The sequence below is a fragment of the Microtus oregoni genome, unplaced genomic scaffold, assembly GCF_018167655.1.
Source record: "Microtus oregoni isolate MIOR12 unplaced genomic scaffold, Mior012 000037F_ref0000500, whole genome shotgun sequence".
Classification (NCBI taxonomy): Eukaryota; Metazoa; Chordata; class Mammalia; order Rodentia; family Cricetidae; genus Microtus; species Microtus oregoni.
In genome coordinates this window covers 2,269,248-2,289,323 of record NW_024543096.1, presented here as the reverse complement: position 1 = coordinate 2,289,323, position 20,076 = coordinate 2,269,248, and the positions used below count along the sequence as shown (strand labels likewise).

At 39.3% G+C, this 20,076-nt stretch overlaps 1 protein-coding gene across 4 annotated transcripts in view; it reads left to right on the top strand.

Moving 5' to 3' along the window:
* Positions 1-20,076, top strand: part of Gtdc1 (glycosyltransferase like domain containing 1) — a 355,136-nt gene that overhangs the window by 283,150 nt on the left and 51,910 nt on the right. For all 4 annotated transcript variants that reach the window (XM_041631624.1, XM_041631626.1, XM_041631623.1 and 1 more), the window contains one exon: positions 11,526-11,873. In XM_041631624.1, coding sequence (XP_041487558.1) covers positions 11,526-11,873 — 348 coding nt within the window. The remainder of the gene's footprint in view (positions 1-11,525; positions 11,874-20,076) is intronic.

The following is a 20,076-nucleotide window of genomic DNA, read 5'->3' as shown; positions in this document are numbered from 1 at the left end:
CAGCTCCCTCCTGAATGCAGCACCTCCCAAACTGTGTTCCTTGAGAACAGTCGGCCATTTGGCCAGCCATCTAGCATGTATAATTTTGCTTGAATGGTAGATAAATCTTTTTCTCTCTAAACCTTTTTTATTCAGTGTTTTCACTGACTTTTCAGACCTGTCTTTACCTTGATTATATTGTAGGATGACCCTGCGTGTCAGGCATTTCTGATTTTCTATTATATTGTGTATTTAACTTGCACACTTACTTTGAATGTAAAATTAACAACACTATTTTATAATATTAGTTCTTATAAGGCTGGTTTCTGTGGCTTAACTATTAGACAACAGTATAATCAGAACATGAGTGAATCAGTAGCTAGCATTATAATATTTAATAATAGGAGGATGAACTTTTGATGTCGTATATTCATGCCTAGGGATGGAAACTGGTACTTTGCTTTTCCTGATCTTATTTTTCTAGTTTTATGGAGTTTAAAGAGAAGAAAGGTAATAAAGAAAGAGTGGAAGGAAACTAAAAAGCAGAGAACAATACTATATGACCAAAGAAGGAATATATTTGTTTGATTTTTGCAGTTTATGTGCTCCTAAGACATGAACACAAATCTTTAGTTCATATACAAATGAAATTAGCATACTAAACTGCTCATCTGAAATGGGTGGCTAAAGTATAATGTGAGAGGAAATTTAAAGAAAGCATAATGTAACCCTGCGCAAGAGTGCTCAGACTATTCGGTGTCCCTTTAGGAACACGATGTCATCCTGATCCTCACCATTGGCATCAGTTTTTTAGAGTGGAAATTGACTGCGTTCTTAGCATATGCTAACCAATACGACAGCATAATTCTGCAAAACAGTATTATTTCCGTTTTACTAACAAGTTAATTGGTATCTAATGAAAAGACTTTCTCAAGACAGCTAAACTTTAGCAGAGCCCTGACTTTGAAACCAGATAACATGCCTTGGGCCCCGCATTACTCTTCATGCTGCTTTGCCTGTTAACAATAAAGTAAACAGTAGACGTGATTAGAAGTTTGACGTTTACCTCTTTGAGAAGTCTGCAAGTGGTCTCACTCTCACAGGACAGATCAGAAAACCGAGGACTACAGAGATTAAGAGAATAGTCAAAAAACAAACATAGTCTTAAGAAAAATTTCTTTACCAAAACTTGGGTCTTTGTTCTCTTGTTTCTTTGTTTTTGTTTTTTAAAAGTAACATTGGGAAACAAAGCTTACAAATATTTTCTTTTTATTGCCCTGATTCTTTCAACTTTGGCAGTATTCTCTTATTGTCACTATCAGCATGGATATAAAACCTCCTTATTTTCCTGGTACCCTTTTCAGGAAGTTTCACCTATCATGGTGTTGTACCTGTTCCCCACTTTTCCCGCCACAGTATCCAATAAAAAATCATGGCATACCACCAATGGACATGCCAATGTGGACAGGAGGGTACCCAGGAGGCCTCCACCCTACCTTCAGTTGTTGTGAAGAGAACCTTGACTGCAGCAACTTTTTTAAAAGAAAGCATTTAATTGGGGCCTGACTTATAGTTTCCGAGTCTTATAGTCCATTAGCATCATGGCAGGACGTGGTGCTGGAGTAGTAAGTAGCTAAGAACTACATCCTGATCCTTTGGTAGAAGGCACACAGAGAGAAAGAAACTGGACCTGACATGGGCTTCAAGACCTCCTTTCTTAATCCTTCTCAAATAGTGTTATTCCCTGGTGACTAAGCATTCAGATGTATGACCCTATGATGAGCATTCTTATTCAAACCGCCACAGTATGTGTATATGCGTATATGCAGGCAGTAACAATTAGTAAAAAAAGAGGCCATGAATTTGAAGGAGAATGGGGGGAGCATATGCAAGGGTTTGGAGGAAGGAAAGGGATTAGAGAATTTTAGTACAAATTAGAATCTTTAAAAAAAACTAATCTTGTCATACTCCAAAGGAAATAGCCCAATTGGAAACCCTGCCTCAAATTTGTTCAGAAAGAGGGAAGTGATTGCCTTTTCAATACCGATGTACTTTTCCCACCTCTTTTTAAACCTCTAAATAATGTCTTTTCCCAAGAGGGAGAAAAGGAACCCTCGAAAATAGCATGTGAGTGGAGGCCACTTTCAGACCTGTCCAAGTGTTGATGTTTTATTGATGTGTGAGAGACTTGCTGAAAAGTGAATCCTTACACAACAAGTCAATCATATGCATGGAAATAGCCCCTTCTCTGCTTAGAAAGAAATGACTTCAAATCCACCTTGTGGAATGGCTTTGTGTTTGTGTGCTACCTTAGTGATCTTTGCATTGCTGTAACCATACATCTGATGGAGACAATGGAAAGCAAAAAGGATGATTTGGGCTGATGGAGATTTTAGTCCATCATGGCAGTTCATGTGAGCAAGAGCCAACAGTAGATGCTTCAGCCCAAGGTGCAAAGGTAGTAGCAGCTTTACGCACATTGTGTAGACTAGGAAACTGAAAATACTGATCTGAATGAATGGTGGGCATCACCTCTATGGGCTTCTCCCTAGCTTGCTTTCTCCTAAAAGTTCCACAGAGTCCCTATAATATTGTTATACACTGTGGAACAAGCGTTCAGAAGATGAGCACACGGAGGGGCCATTGCAGACTCAAACCATAGTACTTCACCATCATAAAACAAGGTAGATATGAAATTCTGAGCTACAAAAAGAATTGATAAGCAAATTGTGCAGTCTGTGAAGCATTGATTGATGGTATCAGAAATCAGTTTAGTTTTAAAATATTATGATGGACTACAAATGTAACTCAGTGTTTGAGAACTTGTCTAGTACAGGCTAAGTCCTGAATTTAATCCCTAGCACTGAGAGATAGAGAGAGAGGGAGAGGGAATAAAATGGTGATGTGGGCAATGAAAACAAGTGTATATGAAATGTCACTGTAAACAAGCTTTGAAGCTTTATGAGTATAAATGTACCCTCTTGCACATAGAGGAGGCTTAACTATCAATTGGATGGATCTGTTTGATTATTAAACACTGTGACTTATTTATTGAGTGATTGAAGAATACACTTACACCCAAGATGATCTTAGGAATAATCCCAGCATTAGATAATGTGTGGAGGAGCAAAGTGACCAGAAGGCCCACGGTACCATTAGGCCACAGGGGAAGAGAAAGAAAAAGAAATATAACCTAAAAATCTGATCTTCACTGGGGAAAGAAAATTCTATCCTCAAAGGTTCAGCTAGAAATTTCCTTAAGTATGGAATGGCTAGGAAAAAAAAAAAAAAAAAAAAAAAAAAAAAAAACCCTCACATAAGCCAGATTTTAGTTGTTGCCTTAAAGAGCTTTTTTGTCAAGGCAGAAGTTCATGTTGGCAAGAATGCAAGGTGGCTTTCATATTCTCAAATGTTCGTAAGGAATTTGAATTTTCTGTGAGCAGACTATATCCTAAAAGGATTTTATAAAATTGGCTAAGGTGAATTGCTCATATAAGTAGTCAGTGAAATTAGCAAAGTATACAATCTAAAACACTTTGAATTAAGAGGGAATGGGGACTCAAGATATAACCATTTAAGATAAATAATACTAATTGTACACACTATTCTAAGAGAGTCTGTATAAGCAAATGGTAAAAGAATAGTTACCCCCTAAGTGTTAGATTTGTGGAAATCACTCTTACAAGTCATGGTGGTAAATATAAACAACTGGGAATAGGCTCTGAGAACAGAACATGATTTCCTTAAGACAACCTTATATCTACCATTTAAAGGGGACTATCAGGAAGTCATCCTTTGGCCATAGTCTCTTTCTGTCCGTCCTCTCTAGAGGAGCATGTCTTTACTAAGCAGTGTGACCTGTCTGGGGCCTGCAAACCCTCTTGCAGTTCCAACACACATTTCTTGGGCCAGTGAATAGTGGAAGGATATCTTCTTGTTACTGTTTAGTGCAACTAATTTTTGTGGATCCTCATTTCCTATTATAACATCTGACTTGTCCAAGTGAGGCTCTCTTGTTTCCCATACACTCAAGATTGCTGTCAGTATTTCATGTTGCCTTTGAATGTTTGTAACAGGACATAAATCTTGTTTCAGGCACCAAAAAATATTAAACATTGAAAAGCCACCCTCACCCATCACAGTGCTTTTCGGTGTCTCATCTCATTCTCAAAACAGTGGTGCTGGGGGTGTGGGAGCGTGACTGACTTGTCTGTGACTTGGGTCTGTTCAGACCACACTGAAACAACCTCTATGGACATGTACCACCTATTTTATTAATATTTGCTCTTAGTCATCCCCAGTGAAAAAGAGCATGCCTCCACACTCCAGACAGCCAACCAATAATACAGGACTTTCTGCTTAATGCTGTGCCTTATAAACATACCATTGTAATTAGCATGGGTTTCTTTCCTTGTGATTCTTTTGTTTAGTAAAGATAACATAGCAGGAGGTAAAGGGAGAATATGTATAATTCAAATTCTGTGTCTAGAGGTTTGCTTTTATACCTCATGAGTATACTATAAAGTATTTAAATCTGCTCACCATATAGTGATGAATTGGAGACATGTGGGCAAACATGATCTTTTAATTATCTTTGCTATTTGCTTATGTGGATAAATTCTAAAAATGTTAATTTTGTAATTAATTTCTAACACATTGTTGGATAACAATGAATAGGATTTTTTTTATAAGGTACCCAAGGGCTTCGATCACTAAACTGTATATGCTTATTTCTGGTTAGTTTTAGAAGTAACTTATTCATTATTCCCATTTTCTTTCTCCTTTAGCTGTTTTCAATCCAAGAATCTACAGAAATCACTTAGATGAACATGGTTGATTTTTTTTCCTATCATTTGTGTGTATAACCATATCTTTTTCTGTCACTTTTTTGTTAGTTCTATAATTTCTTTCATATTTCCTACTAATATTGTCTACTAATACAGAACGTCAGTGTATAGTTTCTGCTTTGGGAGTCATTATTTTCCCAACTGAAGGCCCCTTGGCACCCTCCTGCTATCGCTGGTGTATGACAGTTCGTCACCCATCTTCCTGCCTCGTGCTTCTCACTCATGTTTCTTTGGGCCTCAAGTAGCATTTCCTAGAGTTTCCTGGATGAGTCTTTAGGTCTGAGGATGCCACATTAGAGAGGTTTCTTGTTCCATGGAGCGCCAAGTTTGGAAGAGAATATATATTATGATCTACTAGGTACTCAAGAGTGGATGAATGAACATTTGTGTAGCACATGGTAGCACAGAACCTTAAAAGGCCTGTAATGAATAAATGTTGTTTATCTCAGCATTTCCCAAGCTTGATTTCTTATGAAACCATTTCTGATGTCCCACAGAATTGTTGTTGCATGAAACAAATTGTGTAAAAGTGGTGCCCACCACTGCCCTTCCACATGTTCAGGAACAGACCTCTCTCCTCTCTCCTTCCAACCCACAGGAGTCCACTGTGCACTCAGCATTCGCCCTCTTGCCCCTGACTCAGACGTGGATCCACTAGTCATCTGCACTGCCCTTTCCTCTTCCCTCACCACTGCTTTATATCATTGGTTAAATTACCTCCTGCCTCTCTAGTCTCTATGCTGAAGCAAGACTGTAGATAATCATTATCTTGTGGGCGTCAGTCCACAGTCCTTGACTTGTTTGTCTTTAAAACTTTGTAGTTGGAGCCGGGCGGTGGTGGCGCACGCCTTTAATCCCAGCACTTGGGAGGCAGAGGCAGGCGGATCCCTGTGAGTTAGAGACCAGCCTGGTCTACAAGAGCTAGTTCCAGGACAGGCTCCAAAACCATATAGAAACCCTGCCTCAAAAAAAAAAAAAAAAAAACCTTTGTAGTTGGAAATTACTATGATAAGTACTTTTTATTAACAATCTATTAAAAAGAGAATTGTGAGTAGTATATCTCCCCATGAATACATTTTAACCAAAACATTCCCTTCAGCATTGTATGCGCCTACATGTATGTCTGGTTGCCTTTTCTTCCTTTGAAGTCTGCCTTCCTCTTGAATTCCCTTCTGGTCAGCTACATACATCTCTGCATGCTAGCAGAAAATCACTGCGGTTTTTAGGAAGATTCTCTTTGCTTGCTGCCCTTCTTATTTAAACTTATTTAGAACCTGTGGCTTCTCCTGACTGACTTCGGGTTCAGCTCTAAGTTTATGTGTGTGGACTTGGGAAGGGTGGGACAGAGGGATATCAATTTAGACCTAGACAACATTTGCCTAAGCTTGTCTTTACACATTGCCTGGCATGGTCCTGGGACTTTGTGACAATGTCTTTGGAGACTGTGGGACAGAGATGGCAAAGATTAGGTTTTGAAAGAAGAGGCTGCAAGAAAGGAGACTCTGTCATAAATTGGCCATTGTTTGGAGGAAAGTTAAAAAGAAGAGTCCTCTGGCTCATAACAGAGCAGAAGCATGGGAGTGAGTAGAGTAACTATAATCCCGAAAGTTTCTGCAGTGCTTCCGAGAGACTCCTGATACCTGCTCTCAAAGGCAGGTCATGTCTTTTCTTTTGCCTTTTCTTTTTTTTTTTTTATTTTTTCATTCAATAATTTACACTTCCTTCCCTCCTCCCAATCCCCTCCCACTCCCCCATACTCCCTCCTCCCTCTCCCATCCTGCTTAAGAGAGGGCAGGGAACCCTGCCCTGTGGGAAGTCCAAGGCCCTCCCCACTACATCCAGGCCTAGGGAGCTGTGCATCCATATAGACTAGGGTCCCAAAAAGCCAGAACATGCCATAAAACCAAGTCCCAGTGCCTTTACCAATAGCTTCTCAGTCAGCCCCCAATGTCAGCCACAATCAGAGAGTCCAGTTTGATCACAGGCTCATTCAGACCCGGTCCAGCTGGATTTGGTGAACTCCCATTAGAACAGGCACCATGCCTCTGTTGGTGGACCAACCCCTCGTGGTCCTGACTTCCTTGCTCGTCTTCTCCCTCTTTCTGCCTTTCAACTGGACCTTGGGAGCTCAGTCCGTTCCTCTGATGAGGGTCTCTGTCTCTATCTCCGTCCGTCGCCAGACAATGATTCTATGGTGATATTCGAGATAATCATCAGCGTGATAGTGGGGCAAGGACCGTTCAGGGCAAAAGTTCCAAGCATGGGGGTGGGAGTGAAGTTGGGGAAAGGGGGAGAGGGGGAGAGGGAAGGGAGAAGAGAAGAACTGGCAACAGCTTGGGGGAGTGGGAGGATGGAGATGGAGGAAGGGCAGATATAGGAGCAGGGAAGAAGATTAAGGGTTCTATTTTAGGGTTGGCAAGAGACTTGGCTCTAGAGGGGATCCCAGGTATCCATGGGGATGTCCCCAGCTAGGTCCTTGGACAGCAGAGGAGAGGGTACCTGAACAGTCCTTGCCCCACGATCATGCTGATGATTATTTTTTTGCCTTTTCTTCTCTGGTAATTTCAAAACCTTCTCGCTCTCTTCTCATTGGCAGCTCTACCAGAATTGGAGTTGAGGAAGGGATGTAAGTGTTGGGATTTGAGCCTGTTTTCAGAGTCTCTATAGGTTAGTGCCAGGACATTCTGTCCATTTCTATGTCAGCCCATCTCTAAGGTTTTTTTAAAGCATAAGAACAGTCTATTGCCAGGCGTCTCTTAACTGTAGATTATAAATAGCGCCTGGTTAAGAATGTTCTGGATGGGTTAATTAGAGTGGTGGCTATTATTAAGCAAACTGCTTGTTAGTATTATGCCTGTTTGAACTTGGTATTGATGAGAAGTAATTGACCACAGAACTGCATCCAGAAAGGCCGAAAGGGTGTTGTTTTTTAATTTCTATTATGGCAATAAATTGTTTGCATAAACATGCCTATAAAAATATAAGCTCCAAGGCACAGAGGCTCAGATTGTGTGGGATGGTGAATGATATTGTTTTTTTATTTTCAGATTAATGTATTTGTCCAGTCCGTTTAACAGTCAGCTTTATTGAAATAAAGTAGTTAAAATGTGTTGTATTTTCTGCTATTACTTTTGCTGCAAAGTATATGAGAATAGTGTTTTTAACTTCAGAACTAAAGGAGGTATCCTGTTAAATTCAGGTAATACATAAGTATTTCTTTGGTTGACAATCACTATAATGAATAGACTTTAAAAAATGTGAAAAAGATGTATAAATAAGGGAAAAATTGCTTGTAACCTCCTTCTTCTAAGTACTGGATTGTTATCTATGTTATTTATTGGTATTTTGTCCAGCTCAATTATTAAGTTTCCCTAGCTCTAGCATTCCATGGGGAATTTATTCTATGAGCTAATAAATTATACCGTCAGGGAGTTTTTCTTGAAATTCAGCTTAAAATTTCCTATTCTTAATTTCATCTCATTATTCCTAGTTATACCCCCTTGTACCAGGCTAAATAATTATTCTCTCTCCTTAGAGACGCCTATTATGTGTCCATCTTGTTGTCACTTCACCAGCCATTCATATTTAGCTCCTTTAATCTGTCCTCATAAATCAACACTTCCATTGCCTTCATCATTATTATTGCTCTTCTAAGATCTCTGTAATTTTCAAACATACACAGTTGTAAGGGATTCCAGTGAAACCAGCACTCACAGAGCCTGGGCTTCTTCCTACCTTTGCAGGAAGACCCAGGACTCAAGTGCTGTTTACCTGATGTCTCAGCACTTGCTTATCAGGCCAGGTCAGGGTGTTTTCAGTGGCATTTTCCTTATTCCATCCTTGTTTCAGGATTGGTTCGATTTCATGGGTGTGTGGGATGTGTAAGCTCTTTGGGTTTATATCTTGCATCTTCCATGTCCTTATTCACTACCATCTATCAAGGCAGCTGCCACAACCTGTATTAGCAGGAGAGTCTGATCATCCCTGAGAATGTCTGGGAAGCCTGTGGAATGACCTAGAACCTGCCCACCACAGCAGCCTCTATTGTTTATAGCCCTTTAGCCAATTTCCTTTCATTGCAGTTTCCCTCACATGCTGGACAGTAGAAATGGAATTTAATAGAGTAAGATGGGTCCCGATACTGTTTCCTAAAAATGAAGATGTGGTTTCAATGCCCATTGATTTGTTACTGTGAATCCTTTATACTTTGTCTGTAATTTTGCTGGACTCTTTGGTTTGCTGGCATTCTTTATCTGCATAAACAATAGGCTTACATTTCTGCTGCTTTCCAGATGTGGCTGAGGCTGGAGGCTCCTTCTCTTACCATTTGTCCTTCTGTCCAGAAGTTAAAAATCTGTCTCTGTCTCTTTCTTCCCCTTCCCCTCCCTCTCTTCCCTCTCTCTCTCTCTCACACACACACACATACACACACACGTGCGCGCACACACACACACACACACACACGTATAGTGAGAGCTATTGATGCCCTTCATATGTTGAATTTATTTTAGGAAGAAGGTAAGTTCATTTGTTCTTTTAAAACTTCTGCACTTTTGAAGTAGAATTACAGTCTATACATGCCCAGGCTTCTTCCCATTTTAAATAAAAAACCATATTATTTTATTAAGGTACTTATAGAATTGGTACCATAATTTGCACCTTCTCTGTGTGTGCTGCTGTCTGCTTAGCACTGGGAAGGAAGGTGTTCCATGAATCTCATTGGCTTTTCTCTACCTGTTAGAAATCAAAATAGATACCAGGCTTCATAAAACAAACATAGGACTCCCTGGAGACATTTTTTGATTGTAGAACCTCCATGGTGTGCTATAAAACAGCTATTCAGTTCACTTACACTTCCCTATGCTTTCTAGTGTTGCTCATCAGACCTGTCTTTAGGCCCAGTTAACGTTCTCTCCCTGTTCCGTAAGCTCTGTCTTCACTTCTCAATGCACCTGTGTTTGTGTGTTTGTTTTTAATATCTTTCACTACATATCGTTTCTGCCCATCCTTCTCTTCCATGGGGCATATATGTATACATGTGTATGTTTGTAATTCTCATCTCCACCTCTGTTAGCCTTGCTTGAAATAAGGGGCCTGAACCAATGACTTCATGAAGTAAGTCTTCAAATTCCATGTCTGGTATCTGAAAGATTTTGTTTTGTTGTTTTATATTTCTGTTTCCTTTTCTCTTTCCTTCAGCTTTGCAGGAAAGCCATTTATTATCTTTTACAAACCATCCCTTTTCAATAAATCCTGCCATTATCATATATTACAATATCTTCTTCTGTTGCTCAAAACTTTTCTGTCTTCAGAACCTGAATTCTTTACTTAGCTAGTGTCCCCTGGGAAATAGTCCTAAGTCCTTTATCCACCTATTCTTTTGTTTCTCACTCATCAACCCTTGTCTTCTGCAGGGTTTCTGCCTATTCCACCCTGCAGAAACTGTGAGCATTAGCAGCCATCAGCGTGGGACTGGTCCAAGTGCTGGGCAGCCGTCCTCCAGACCCTCTGAATGGTCTTGTGCTTCTGTTTACATGTCCTGTGGAGGAAGGCTTTTGGTTAATCTCTGAAATGTGGCACTGCTCTCTCAAAATCACTTTCTCCACTTGGGTTCCTTTTTCGGCTTTCAGAAGGTTTCTTCCCTGCCTACCTATAAGTACACATATTCCCTATTTATTCACTGGCTCCACAAATCAGGAAGAGACCTAGACTCTAGAGGATGGGCTTACAGAATTCTGAGAGTTCAGTCACCCGGCCCAGACAGCTCCTCCAGACCTGCATCCAGGACTCTGGGTTGTGTGCTATTTGCAGATGACACCCTCTTCCTCCCATGCTCTCTACTATCCTCTCAATACAGACTTTCCTGCCCTGCAAAATCTTTCAATAAAGTCCTCTTTAAGCCTTTACTGGTCTCTAAGTCAGGATACTCTTTTATTTCCGGGTTTCAAAAGTTAAGTTGTCTGTTGTGAGTAAAGTGTTGCCAGCATAGGTTAGTTGTGTTCACTCACCTTTCTCCCACTCTAAGTACTTGTGGTTTGGTCCCCAGAGATGGATATCTCCTTGATGTTAGATCTTGTAATGGTATAGGTGACTCTTTGATTGTAGATTATATTAGGACTTTGTTTTTAAAGGATTTTGTTGGTTCTTTGAAAATCAGTAGCATATTTAACTCTGTTTGACAAAAGCATTATAGGAAAACATAGAAATGAAATTGAATAAATATACTTCAGGAAACACCAGACTGGTCAATTTAATAGAAGGCATATATAGGTTCCCAGGAGTACAGAGCAGCCAAATGAACAGAAGTTGAGTTAACAAAGAAAGTTTCAAACATTGTCAATGAATGATAAATGTTCTAAGACATAGAGTGACTGAAAAGCACATAATGTGAATCCAGCAAGAAAAATGAGTGGCAAATAATTAAGTACATCTAGAGCCTCGTAGTCTACAGTGTGTGCCACACCCATTTGTAGCCACAAAACCTCTTTGGAAACTTCTCAAAGACAGTTTGACCAACTTCAAACCTTTGAGCTTTCTCTTGGTGACTAATACTTGCTGCCCTTTCCTGAGAACTGTTGTCATATCATCCTCGCTTTCTCTCAGTTTGGTATGTCGTCACTGTGTCCTTACTGGAAGGTAAGACTCATTTTACTTTTTTTCTTTTTCACAAAAACATATTGCATTCCCTTTTTGTAACAGATTCATGCCCAAGCACAAAATAGCCCACTTAAGGAGGATGCTCAGCCTTAATGGAAATGGTGTTGCAGCTCTGCCCGTGATGCCTCCTTTCCAGCCAGAGCAGAGGGATTCTAAGAAGTTACTGGAGAATTTTAAATCAAAGTCTGAGGAACACCCTGACCTTGGTGCCGGACAGGAAACCCTGGACAATCCATCTATCCAGGAATCAGGCTTGGAGAAATCCGGTTTGTCAGAAGATAATTCTGACTCTCTTCCTGTGAGCAACAGTCTAGCTCTTGATCCCAACAACCTTTTGTGTGGAGCTCATGATCAACAGAGACCATTGCATATCACATGGCCTCACAGGTGGTAAGTCAAGACATGCCAGTTTACTGATTGTTTTACAAAATGGGTACTGATGGTGGGCTTTCCAATCTGCTGTCCTTGTAGCTTCTAAAGAAAAGGATCACTTGAATTTGCACTTAGGGTTTCACATGGTTATACACTAGCACAGAACCAAGGCAGCACTGCTCATAGCTGTACATTAATTGCTGTGTTTTTACTTTATATGTGGATTATAGAAGATATTTGTAATGATTTGTTCAACTAGCAATAGCAGCCAGACACATTTAGAAAATCAAATCTTACTCAAGAAGTTTCAAAGTAGAAAAATCAGATGCCATTATACACTCACAGAGAGTGCTAATCCAGAATTAATTCACATATGGACATCAATAAACCGCATCACTGTTCATACAATAATTTCCATTCTTACCTTGACCAGTGTTAACTGGACAGCTTCGCTTTACTTGTCATAGTGTATTAGTGCACGGGAAGCCATCTACCTCCTACCAAATGCCTTTGTATTGTGCTAGACAAACTGTCTAGCTGAATTTCCTCTCATCACAGGAAAGTCAGTGCAGCATATAATCCCGCCAAATATAAACTCATAAACCTAGCCCTGGCTTCTATAAATTAGGATTTAAGGAGGTAAAATGTCCTGATAATCTTCTGGTATTAGGCATGAATATTTTAATCTAGTTTTTATTCCTCCCAGTTAGTTTAATCTGCATGTGGCCTGATTTGAGTTGCTTCCCCTACAGATTATGGCCTCTTTATTGCAGCAGTGCTGGGCTGATCATTAGGTCCGATTGAGAGCAACTGTCTGCAGGTGAAGTAATAAGCACACACACCGGCGGGAAGGCGCCTTTGCCCAGGATTTGCCTCCAAGCACATTAAAACTCCTCGAGCTCTCCCAGTTGATCTGCAGCATCTGGTACCTAAAGGGATTTTGTCTTTGATTCTAAATGCATGAACCTAAAATTTAGGGGCTAAGCGTTGTTAGGAGATGCAGTTTGGGGACTGTTTGTTCACCGTCACCCTTCCAGAATCATGTTGTTCTCAGTATCCTTTCATGTGATTTGAGATGCCGTGGGTCGGGATGAAATGAACCCTCTTTGAAGGTAAAATACACATCCTAATTTACCAGCTTCTGAAAATCTCTCTTGTTCCATTAACCTTTGCTTCTAAGTGAATAATTATTACAAGAAAGTCAATTCTTAAAAGTTTGGTTCTAGATTTTCGTAAAAATGTTGAATAATTTGGAAACTGGGTATAAAACACCAGTATAGAGGCAAGATTGAGAACCGTGTTATTCAATACTTTGCACAAAATTAGGCAGAGCTATGTTAATAAAATTAACAATATTAAATTGAATAATTCCCTCTCTTCCTTTGTATATTTTTGCTTTAATTTAATTTAATTGCCTAAAGTTAGTTGCTTAAAGAGATGCAGCATGATGTTTGTGCACATTCTTATTGTTAAGGCTAAATTATTTTTAATTTGGAGAAGAGGGAAAAAAAAGCCGCATCAGCAAGAGTAAATGCCAAAATATAAAAGTAACACATTCATCCTTACGGGTAATATAGTAGAACATTGGAAACTTGGAGGTTGCCAGACACATAGCTAACATTAGGGCTAATTTTGAAAATCTAGCGTGCAGTCAATTTTACTGATGCCTGGGGACATACAAGGTAGAAGCTGACAAGAGAACTAATTTTGTTTGGGTTATTTACTGCTATGCATCATCCACGGGTTCCCGCCTGACACACAGCTATATGAAGGGGATATTATCACACACTAAAAATTTATGTTGACATTCGATATTTGTTCAATATGTCAGCAGTATTACTTTCATAATCAAAAGAGTAAGAAAAAGAAAAAAGAAAAGCACTTTATGCTCATATAGATATATCTTTTTAATAACAGTCTATAAGGTTAATATAGTTTACCTTTGAGAGTATACAATGAAAACAAGCAGGGTTAGGAGGGGAAATGACAGAAAGCATCAACTCGAGCTGTTTGTTTGCCATTACCTACGCGAGCCATGTCAGCTCTCTGGCCCGCGTCTGATAGCTATTTGTTGTACAGAGAGCACAGCATAAAAAAAATATCAAACTCTTAATACTATTGTGTGCCCATAACCATCTGTCACTGCTAGCCTGGAGATGAGAGGAAGATTAGGAGGAATAAACACTGAGCCGCCGAGCATTGGTAAAGCCTTCGGGCAAAAAACTCTTGTGGGGACATCAAAGACATTCTAATTCTGAGGCAGTCAAGGATTACAGTGTGTAACCTGTGCTGACAACAGATAAATGACTGGCAATATTGTGCCAGAGCTGTTGGGTCCTGCATGGAGTACTGATGATGATGATGATGATGCTATCTTGCAGAATGGACTCTGCTGGGATAATTTTATGATAAAACACTTTTTTCAAATGCCACTGGGTCTAGGCAGACATTTACTAGCTACAGGGGTAGCAATCAGTTTCTTCAAAATTTACTGTTCTAAGCCCATTAGAGTTCCGGCACAGCAAGACTCTCCAATGAAAAGCTAAAACGCCTATGTTTTCTTTAGGAGAATATATGCAAATGTTGGGAGCTGAATTCCTACCCTTTAGTGATAGGTGCTTTATCATCTGATTTATGTAAATTTGCTCATAAAAATCCAGTTTATTTTTAATTGGTGAATATGAATTAGAAAATTAAGACTGGTTCAGCATTCAGCCCCAGCTTCGAGCACACATTTATTTAGACTTCCATTTGTATGGCTGGAAATCCCATCATTGACCTATCACTATGAATTGTGTTCTGAAGGAAAGCAAGATTTCACTGGAAGTGAGCAGGACTGTCTGGGTCTCCTGTGCAGCCCTGTTCATTCACACCTCTGTGTTTAGGCTTACTATATGTGCCCTTGTCTGCACCTGAGCACTTTAACTTATGTGTTCCTTCTGCATAGCTATGGGAAGCTCTGCTGTCTGTTGCATTTTTGATTGGCCATACGCATTTTCCAGAGAGGTGTCTCAGGAAAGAATATGCATAAATGAGAAATGGACAGGGGAGATAGCACTGTCATAAAACTTGTCATAAGAAATGTGTCATGAAATCATGCAGTGGTTGTAGCTAACTGGAAATGAAGTGATGGTGACTTCTCAGTGTTTCTTCCATAATGGCATCATGAGTGGTCTCAAACACAGTGTTAGCCTCCAACATATCTTGTAGTAAGTGCCTCCTTGGTAGAATATGTATCAAAATCAAAAGTGACATTTTTAGAAGATACATTCTGTTTTTGTATCTGTGTTAAAATGTCTTCATGAGAGCAGCCCCTTAAACACAAGGTTTGCCCCCGTTGGTCTTCCTGAGCCGAGAGTGTCAAGGATTGTAGTGCACAGCCTGTGCTGACAGTAGACAAGTAACTGACAGTATTTTAGCAGTTCTGGGTTCTCTGCAGTCTGACAGTAGACAAGTAACTGACTGACAGTATGTCAGCAGTTCCTGGGTTCTCTGCAGTCTGATTTATTTTCTTCTTTCTACCCAGTCTTTAATGTCTTGTTATAAAACATCTGTAGCATGGCACTGCTAATAGAAATGGCTTAGAGAAAGACCTGTGAAAAACACTGCATTTGGCAGTGCTTGTTTTTCTAAGCTGTTTCTTTCCAAATAGTAAAGCATCATACCAGCTTCCAATCTTTATGTAAATGTTTCTATATCGTAGTGGGCACAAAGACATACTGCTAGATGGAGAGTCAAAACAAGTTTAGAGCACAGTGGAAGCTCCCCCTTGTCCAGGCCCCTCTCCTCTAACTCACACTCCTGAAATTAGAGGGCCAGGGAAATGGTTCAGGGGTGAAAGCTCTGACACAGGAAGCTTGGTGACCCGTGTTCTTTCCTCCAAACCCATGAAAATGTGGAAGAAGAGAACCACTTCCACAGGGTTGTCCTTTCTCATCTGAGCATACATGTGCTTGCCCACACACACAAAGGCACATACTCTCATTATAATGGTAAAGTTTTACAAAATTGGTAGCGCACCAAAGGTTTTGTTTCGATTATACCTAAAAGTATTTACTGGTTTTCACCTGAAAACTGAGGAAAAGTCTGTAAATCACATTGTCTACATTGTGTTTTGTTCTGTTTTGTTTTTTGTCCTTTTCTTTCTTTGTTTGTTTACAACAGAATCTCCTGTAGCTCTGGCTGGCCTTGAATTTACAGGGATCTACCTTCCCCTGCCTCCTGAGTGCTGGGAATAAGGCTAGTGCCACTATACCCAGCTCACATTGTCATTTTAATTAGCAAGAACACATTAACAAGCACGTGCTAACACAAATCATGTTTTGTGAAAAATATAGTTTCAAAAATAAAAAATACTGGTAAAGAATGACATTAATTCACATCTCTATACCTGTTGCAATATGTTGTTTCAGTAGAAGATTGTGAAGAAAAACCTGCCTTGTAGAGCTGTCACTTTGAAAAGGAGTATTGTTGGGCCTATTCTGCATATTGTAGATGCTCTTTCATGCTGTAGCAGACAAGACGGGTTTGTTTTAGGTTAGTTCCACTGTGGTATTTGGAGCCAGCACAGTGTGTTATCCATTGTCTATTCCCTGCAAAGTGAATAGATTTTTCTGGGGCATTGTGTACAGGTCACATGGAAAAGAGAGATTCACAGAATAATTCAGGTCTGCTGTGTCTTGAGATGATTCATCATGTGATTTTGAGATGTCACTATGAATCTCTTAAGAAACATGTTTGAGTTTTAGAAAGCTCTTAAGCTTATGGTATAGGTACAGTTTCACCAAAATTCTATCAGACATTTAAAAGCTATAATTTATGATAGGAAGCATATATATATATATATGCTTCCTATCATATATATATATATATGATAACCAATATATATATATATATATATTGGTTATTGTCTTTAAAAACTAGTTTCACATGGTTTGCATTTAAAAATATTTGCTATACTCAAGTCAGATTATCAGTGGTGTGTCTAGCATTCATTCGGATAAACTGTGCTAAAGAAAGTAGCTGTTTTATCTCATATGTCAAGCATTCATACGAATATTCATCCTAAAGATAGTTATATCTTTATTTGCATGAAAGTTCTTTTATATACATTTCTCTTTTTTATTGATTTTTATTGAGCTGTACATTTTTCTCTGCCCCCCTCTCCTTCAACCCTCTCCCAAGGTCCCCATGCTCCCAATTTACTCAGGAGATCTTTTCTTTTTCTACTTCCCATGTAGATTAGATCTATGTATGTCTCATATACATTTCTAATTGTGTCACAGAAAATATTAAAAGACATTTGTTTATTAGAGAGATTCAATAACTAATATGAACAGTTTTTACTATATCCCCAAGCACATTCTTAAATGAAACAAAAGTATTTTGTTTTGGCTTGGTTTTCTTCTTTTGCTGCAAAGGCAGATGGTGAAAACTCGGATACCACTAGTTCAGTGTGCTTCCATTGCCCCGAACTGTGCTCAGGCACAGCTGCTTTTATTGCATAAAATTAAGCGTCACACAGTAAAAAAGTCAAATTGTATCTTAGGATTATTGTCAAAAAATATTGTGATCTTAAATAGTCCTGGAAAGGAAATTAAGCATTCTAAGACATTCACGATCTTTGCAAACCTCTGTGTGATCATCGCAACTAGAGATGAGAATTGCTTGAATTATCCTTCTCGTGGACATAAATTTTCTGGCTCTGAATTTTAAGATATTGTATTGTATATTTTTTGTATTCTAATTCCAGGTTGTGTCTTAGTAATTGACAGCAAACAAGTCTTTGTCACATATGAAAAAACTCAGACCAAAGGGAACTTACCTCCATTTGAATTAAGTGGTTAGGAAACCATAGTCTTGATAGCTGTGATAAAACTCCTGAGTACCCCTTGAGAGGTGTTTTCTGGTTGAGAAAGATAAAGGTGGGGTGGGTGTGTTGAGAAGTTTGAAGTTATTAGAGTAGTTCTAGTTAACATTTCCCAGTTGGGCCACCAAACCCGACTACTCAACTTCCATCCCCAAAGCCCACATGATAGAAAGAAAGATCCAATTCCAGAAGTTCTTTTCTGACCTCCACATTTGCACCAGGGCTTGTGAACACATGCACAAGCACAGAGAAGAATGATAAACATGACATATTTTTGTTCTCCCCTTCCCTCTCTCTGGACTGTGGGATAACCATCAGTCAGGCTTTCCCCTTCGAGTATCTTGACTTTTCATGTGCGTTCTGGCATTTGCAGCACTTCCCATTGAATAGTGATCGGTTGATTCATGCAAAGTTGATTACAATTAAGGGTATAAATTTAGAAAGGACAAAAGTTAATTATCGGGATTTAAAATGTACTTAGGTGACTGGCTGAGTAAGCATTAGTCCTACCTAACATTGAAAGGGTTGGCATCCTTATCCTTAGAGACTTTGGTGACCCCTAACTAAAATAATTGATGCAAAACTTTAATTGATGCAATACATTAATACTCAGTAGTAAAATAAATTACTGTCTTATTTCTTGACTTTGGAGTTTAAAGCACAACGTTGCAAACCAAGTTGTTGCCTGCATCTGAAAGGATGCATGTTAGATGGCTGGATGAGGGCTTGCCTTGATCTCTCATTGCCAGAACAACTGGGGACAGGTTTGTTTGTTTTTTTCTGGTCCTTGCTTTAGAAAGTTCTTGCAGGTCTGTGCAGATGCCATGCTTTCTGTACACAAGAGTAGGAAGCCCAAGTGCTAGTATTCAGAGACAAGCATTCTGTGTTCAATGTTAACGTTAAATAGAAATCTTTTTCCAAAATGAAAATAGCCCTCACAGAATACTAATTCTGGTGACAGTGGTCGTGTGGGTGACCACATGCTCTCTAGTGTACTTGGCTGTAACCGTTCTGCATTGGAGAGGAAGCTGTTTCCCTCTGACCTTCTAAACAGAGATGCTTCCACAGATGTTTTCTAGTACCATCAGCCGTTCTCAGAGCTCAGCATGTCAACCAGTTTCGTATTTATCCATCAGTTAGTCAATCGAAGCTCACATGAATATTGTTCTGGTTGAGTATAGCCATTCCCAAATCAGTAAGTTTTGTTGAGATTTCTTGTTTCCTAGAGTTTTTCTTTCCCAGGGGGAGGTGGATTTTGTTTATATGTTTGATCTATCCATAAAGAATTTCAAATTTGCAGCACTTAAAAATCAAAAGTCTCTCAAGAATTTTTACTAGACTTTTTGAAAAGGCACAGATACTACCTAAAATTACTGTATAATATATCCACTAATAATTTGGCACTGCTAAATGATTTTATGGCAGTGTTGTAGGGTAAAACATAGGTGGTAGAAAATAGTACTAAAATTCATGACAAAAAAGAAACCCTACCCAATTCCCATGCATAATTCCTAATACCTGCTTACAGTCTTTGCTGACCATTTCCAGACTGTACTATAAACTAAGTTGATATAACTCAAGGCTGTCATTACTTTTAGGAGTGTTTCACTTTTTACACTTGATGTCAGCATAAACAACATGTCCCGTCAGTATTATTATTTTGGTATTGTTATCACTGGAGGAATATTAACTGAAGTTCCTGTTGTTCTTTTCTTGCTTACTGTGGTTAAGAAGTTATCTACACTTGACTCATTTCACAGACAGACAGTCACTACAAAGCTGTTTGAATTTCGTATGCTTGTGACAGGCACGTAACTACTGAAGACAGTTCCTCCTTTTGCCTCTTCCTGAATCTCCTGTTATGCTCGTATTATACTTTAATCATTGTTACAGTTGAGGAGTGCGTGAGTTAGCAAATGGATGGCTCACTAGTATGTGTGGGCGGGTGCATGAATGGGCATGCAGCTGGATGGAATTGCTTGCCTTGCCTTTCTAGTGATGTGTGAATTTCCTTGACTGTGAGATGGCTCCATGTACTAGACAGACATGGAATGGAACTTCACACTTTTCACATGCCTTCTCGCCACTTGCGTCATGTTTTAAATGATGTTGTTTGTTAGCATAAATGTTAAGTGCCAAAGCCCTCTGGGATTGAGATGCAGACTTTGGAGTGAATGTTGTTGTTTCAATAGCAAAAACCCAGAGTGAGTTCCATGGGAGGACATAGTCAAAGTGATCTAATAATGATGATAATAACATTTAGAGTCACTAGTTGCTGATCAATTATCCTCTGCTCAAGAAGAATGACTATGGAAACATAAATGGAATCAGCATCCCAAACCACAGGTGGAG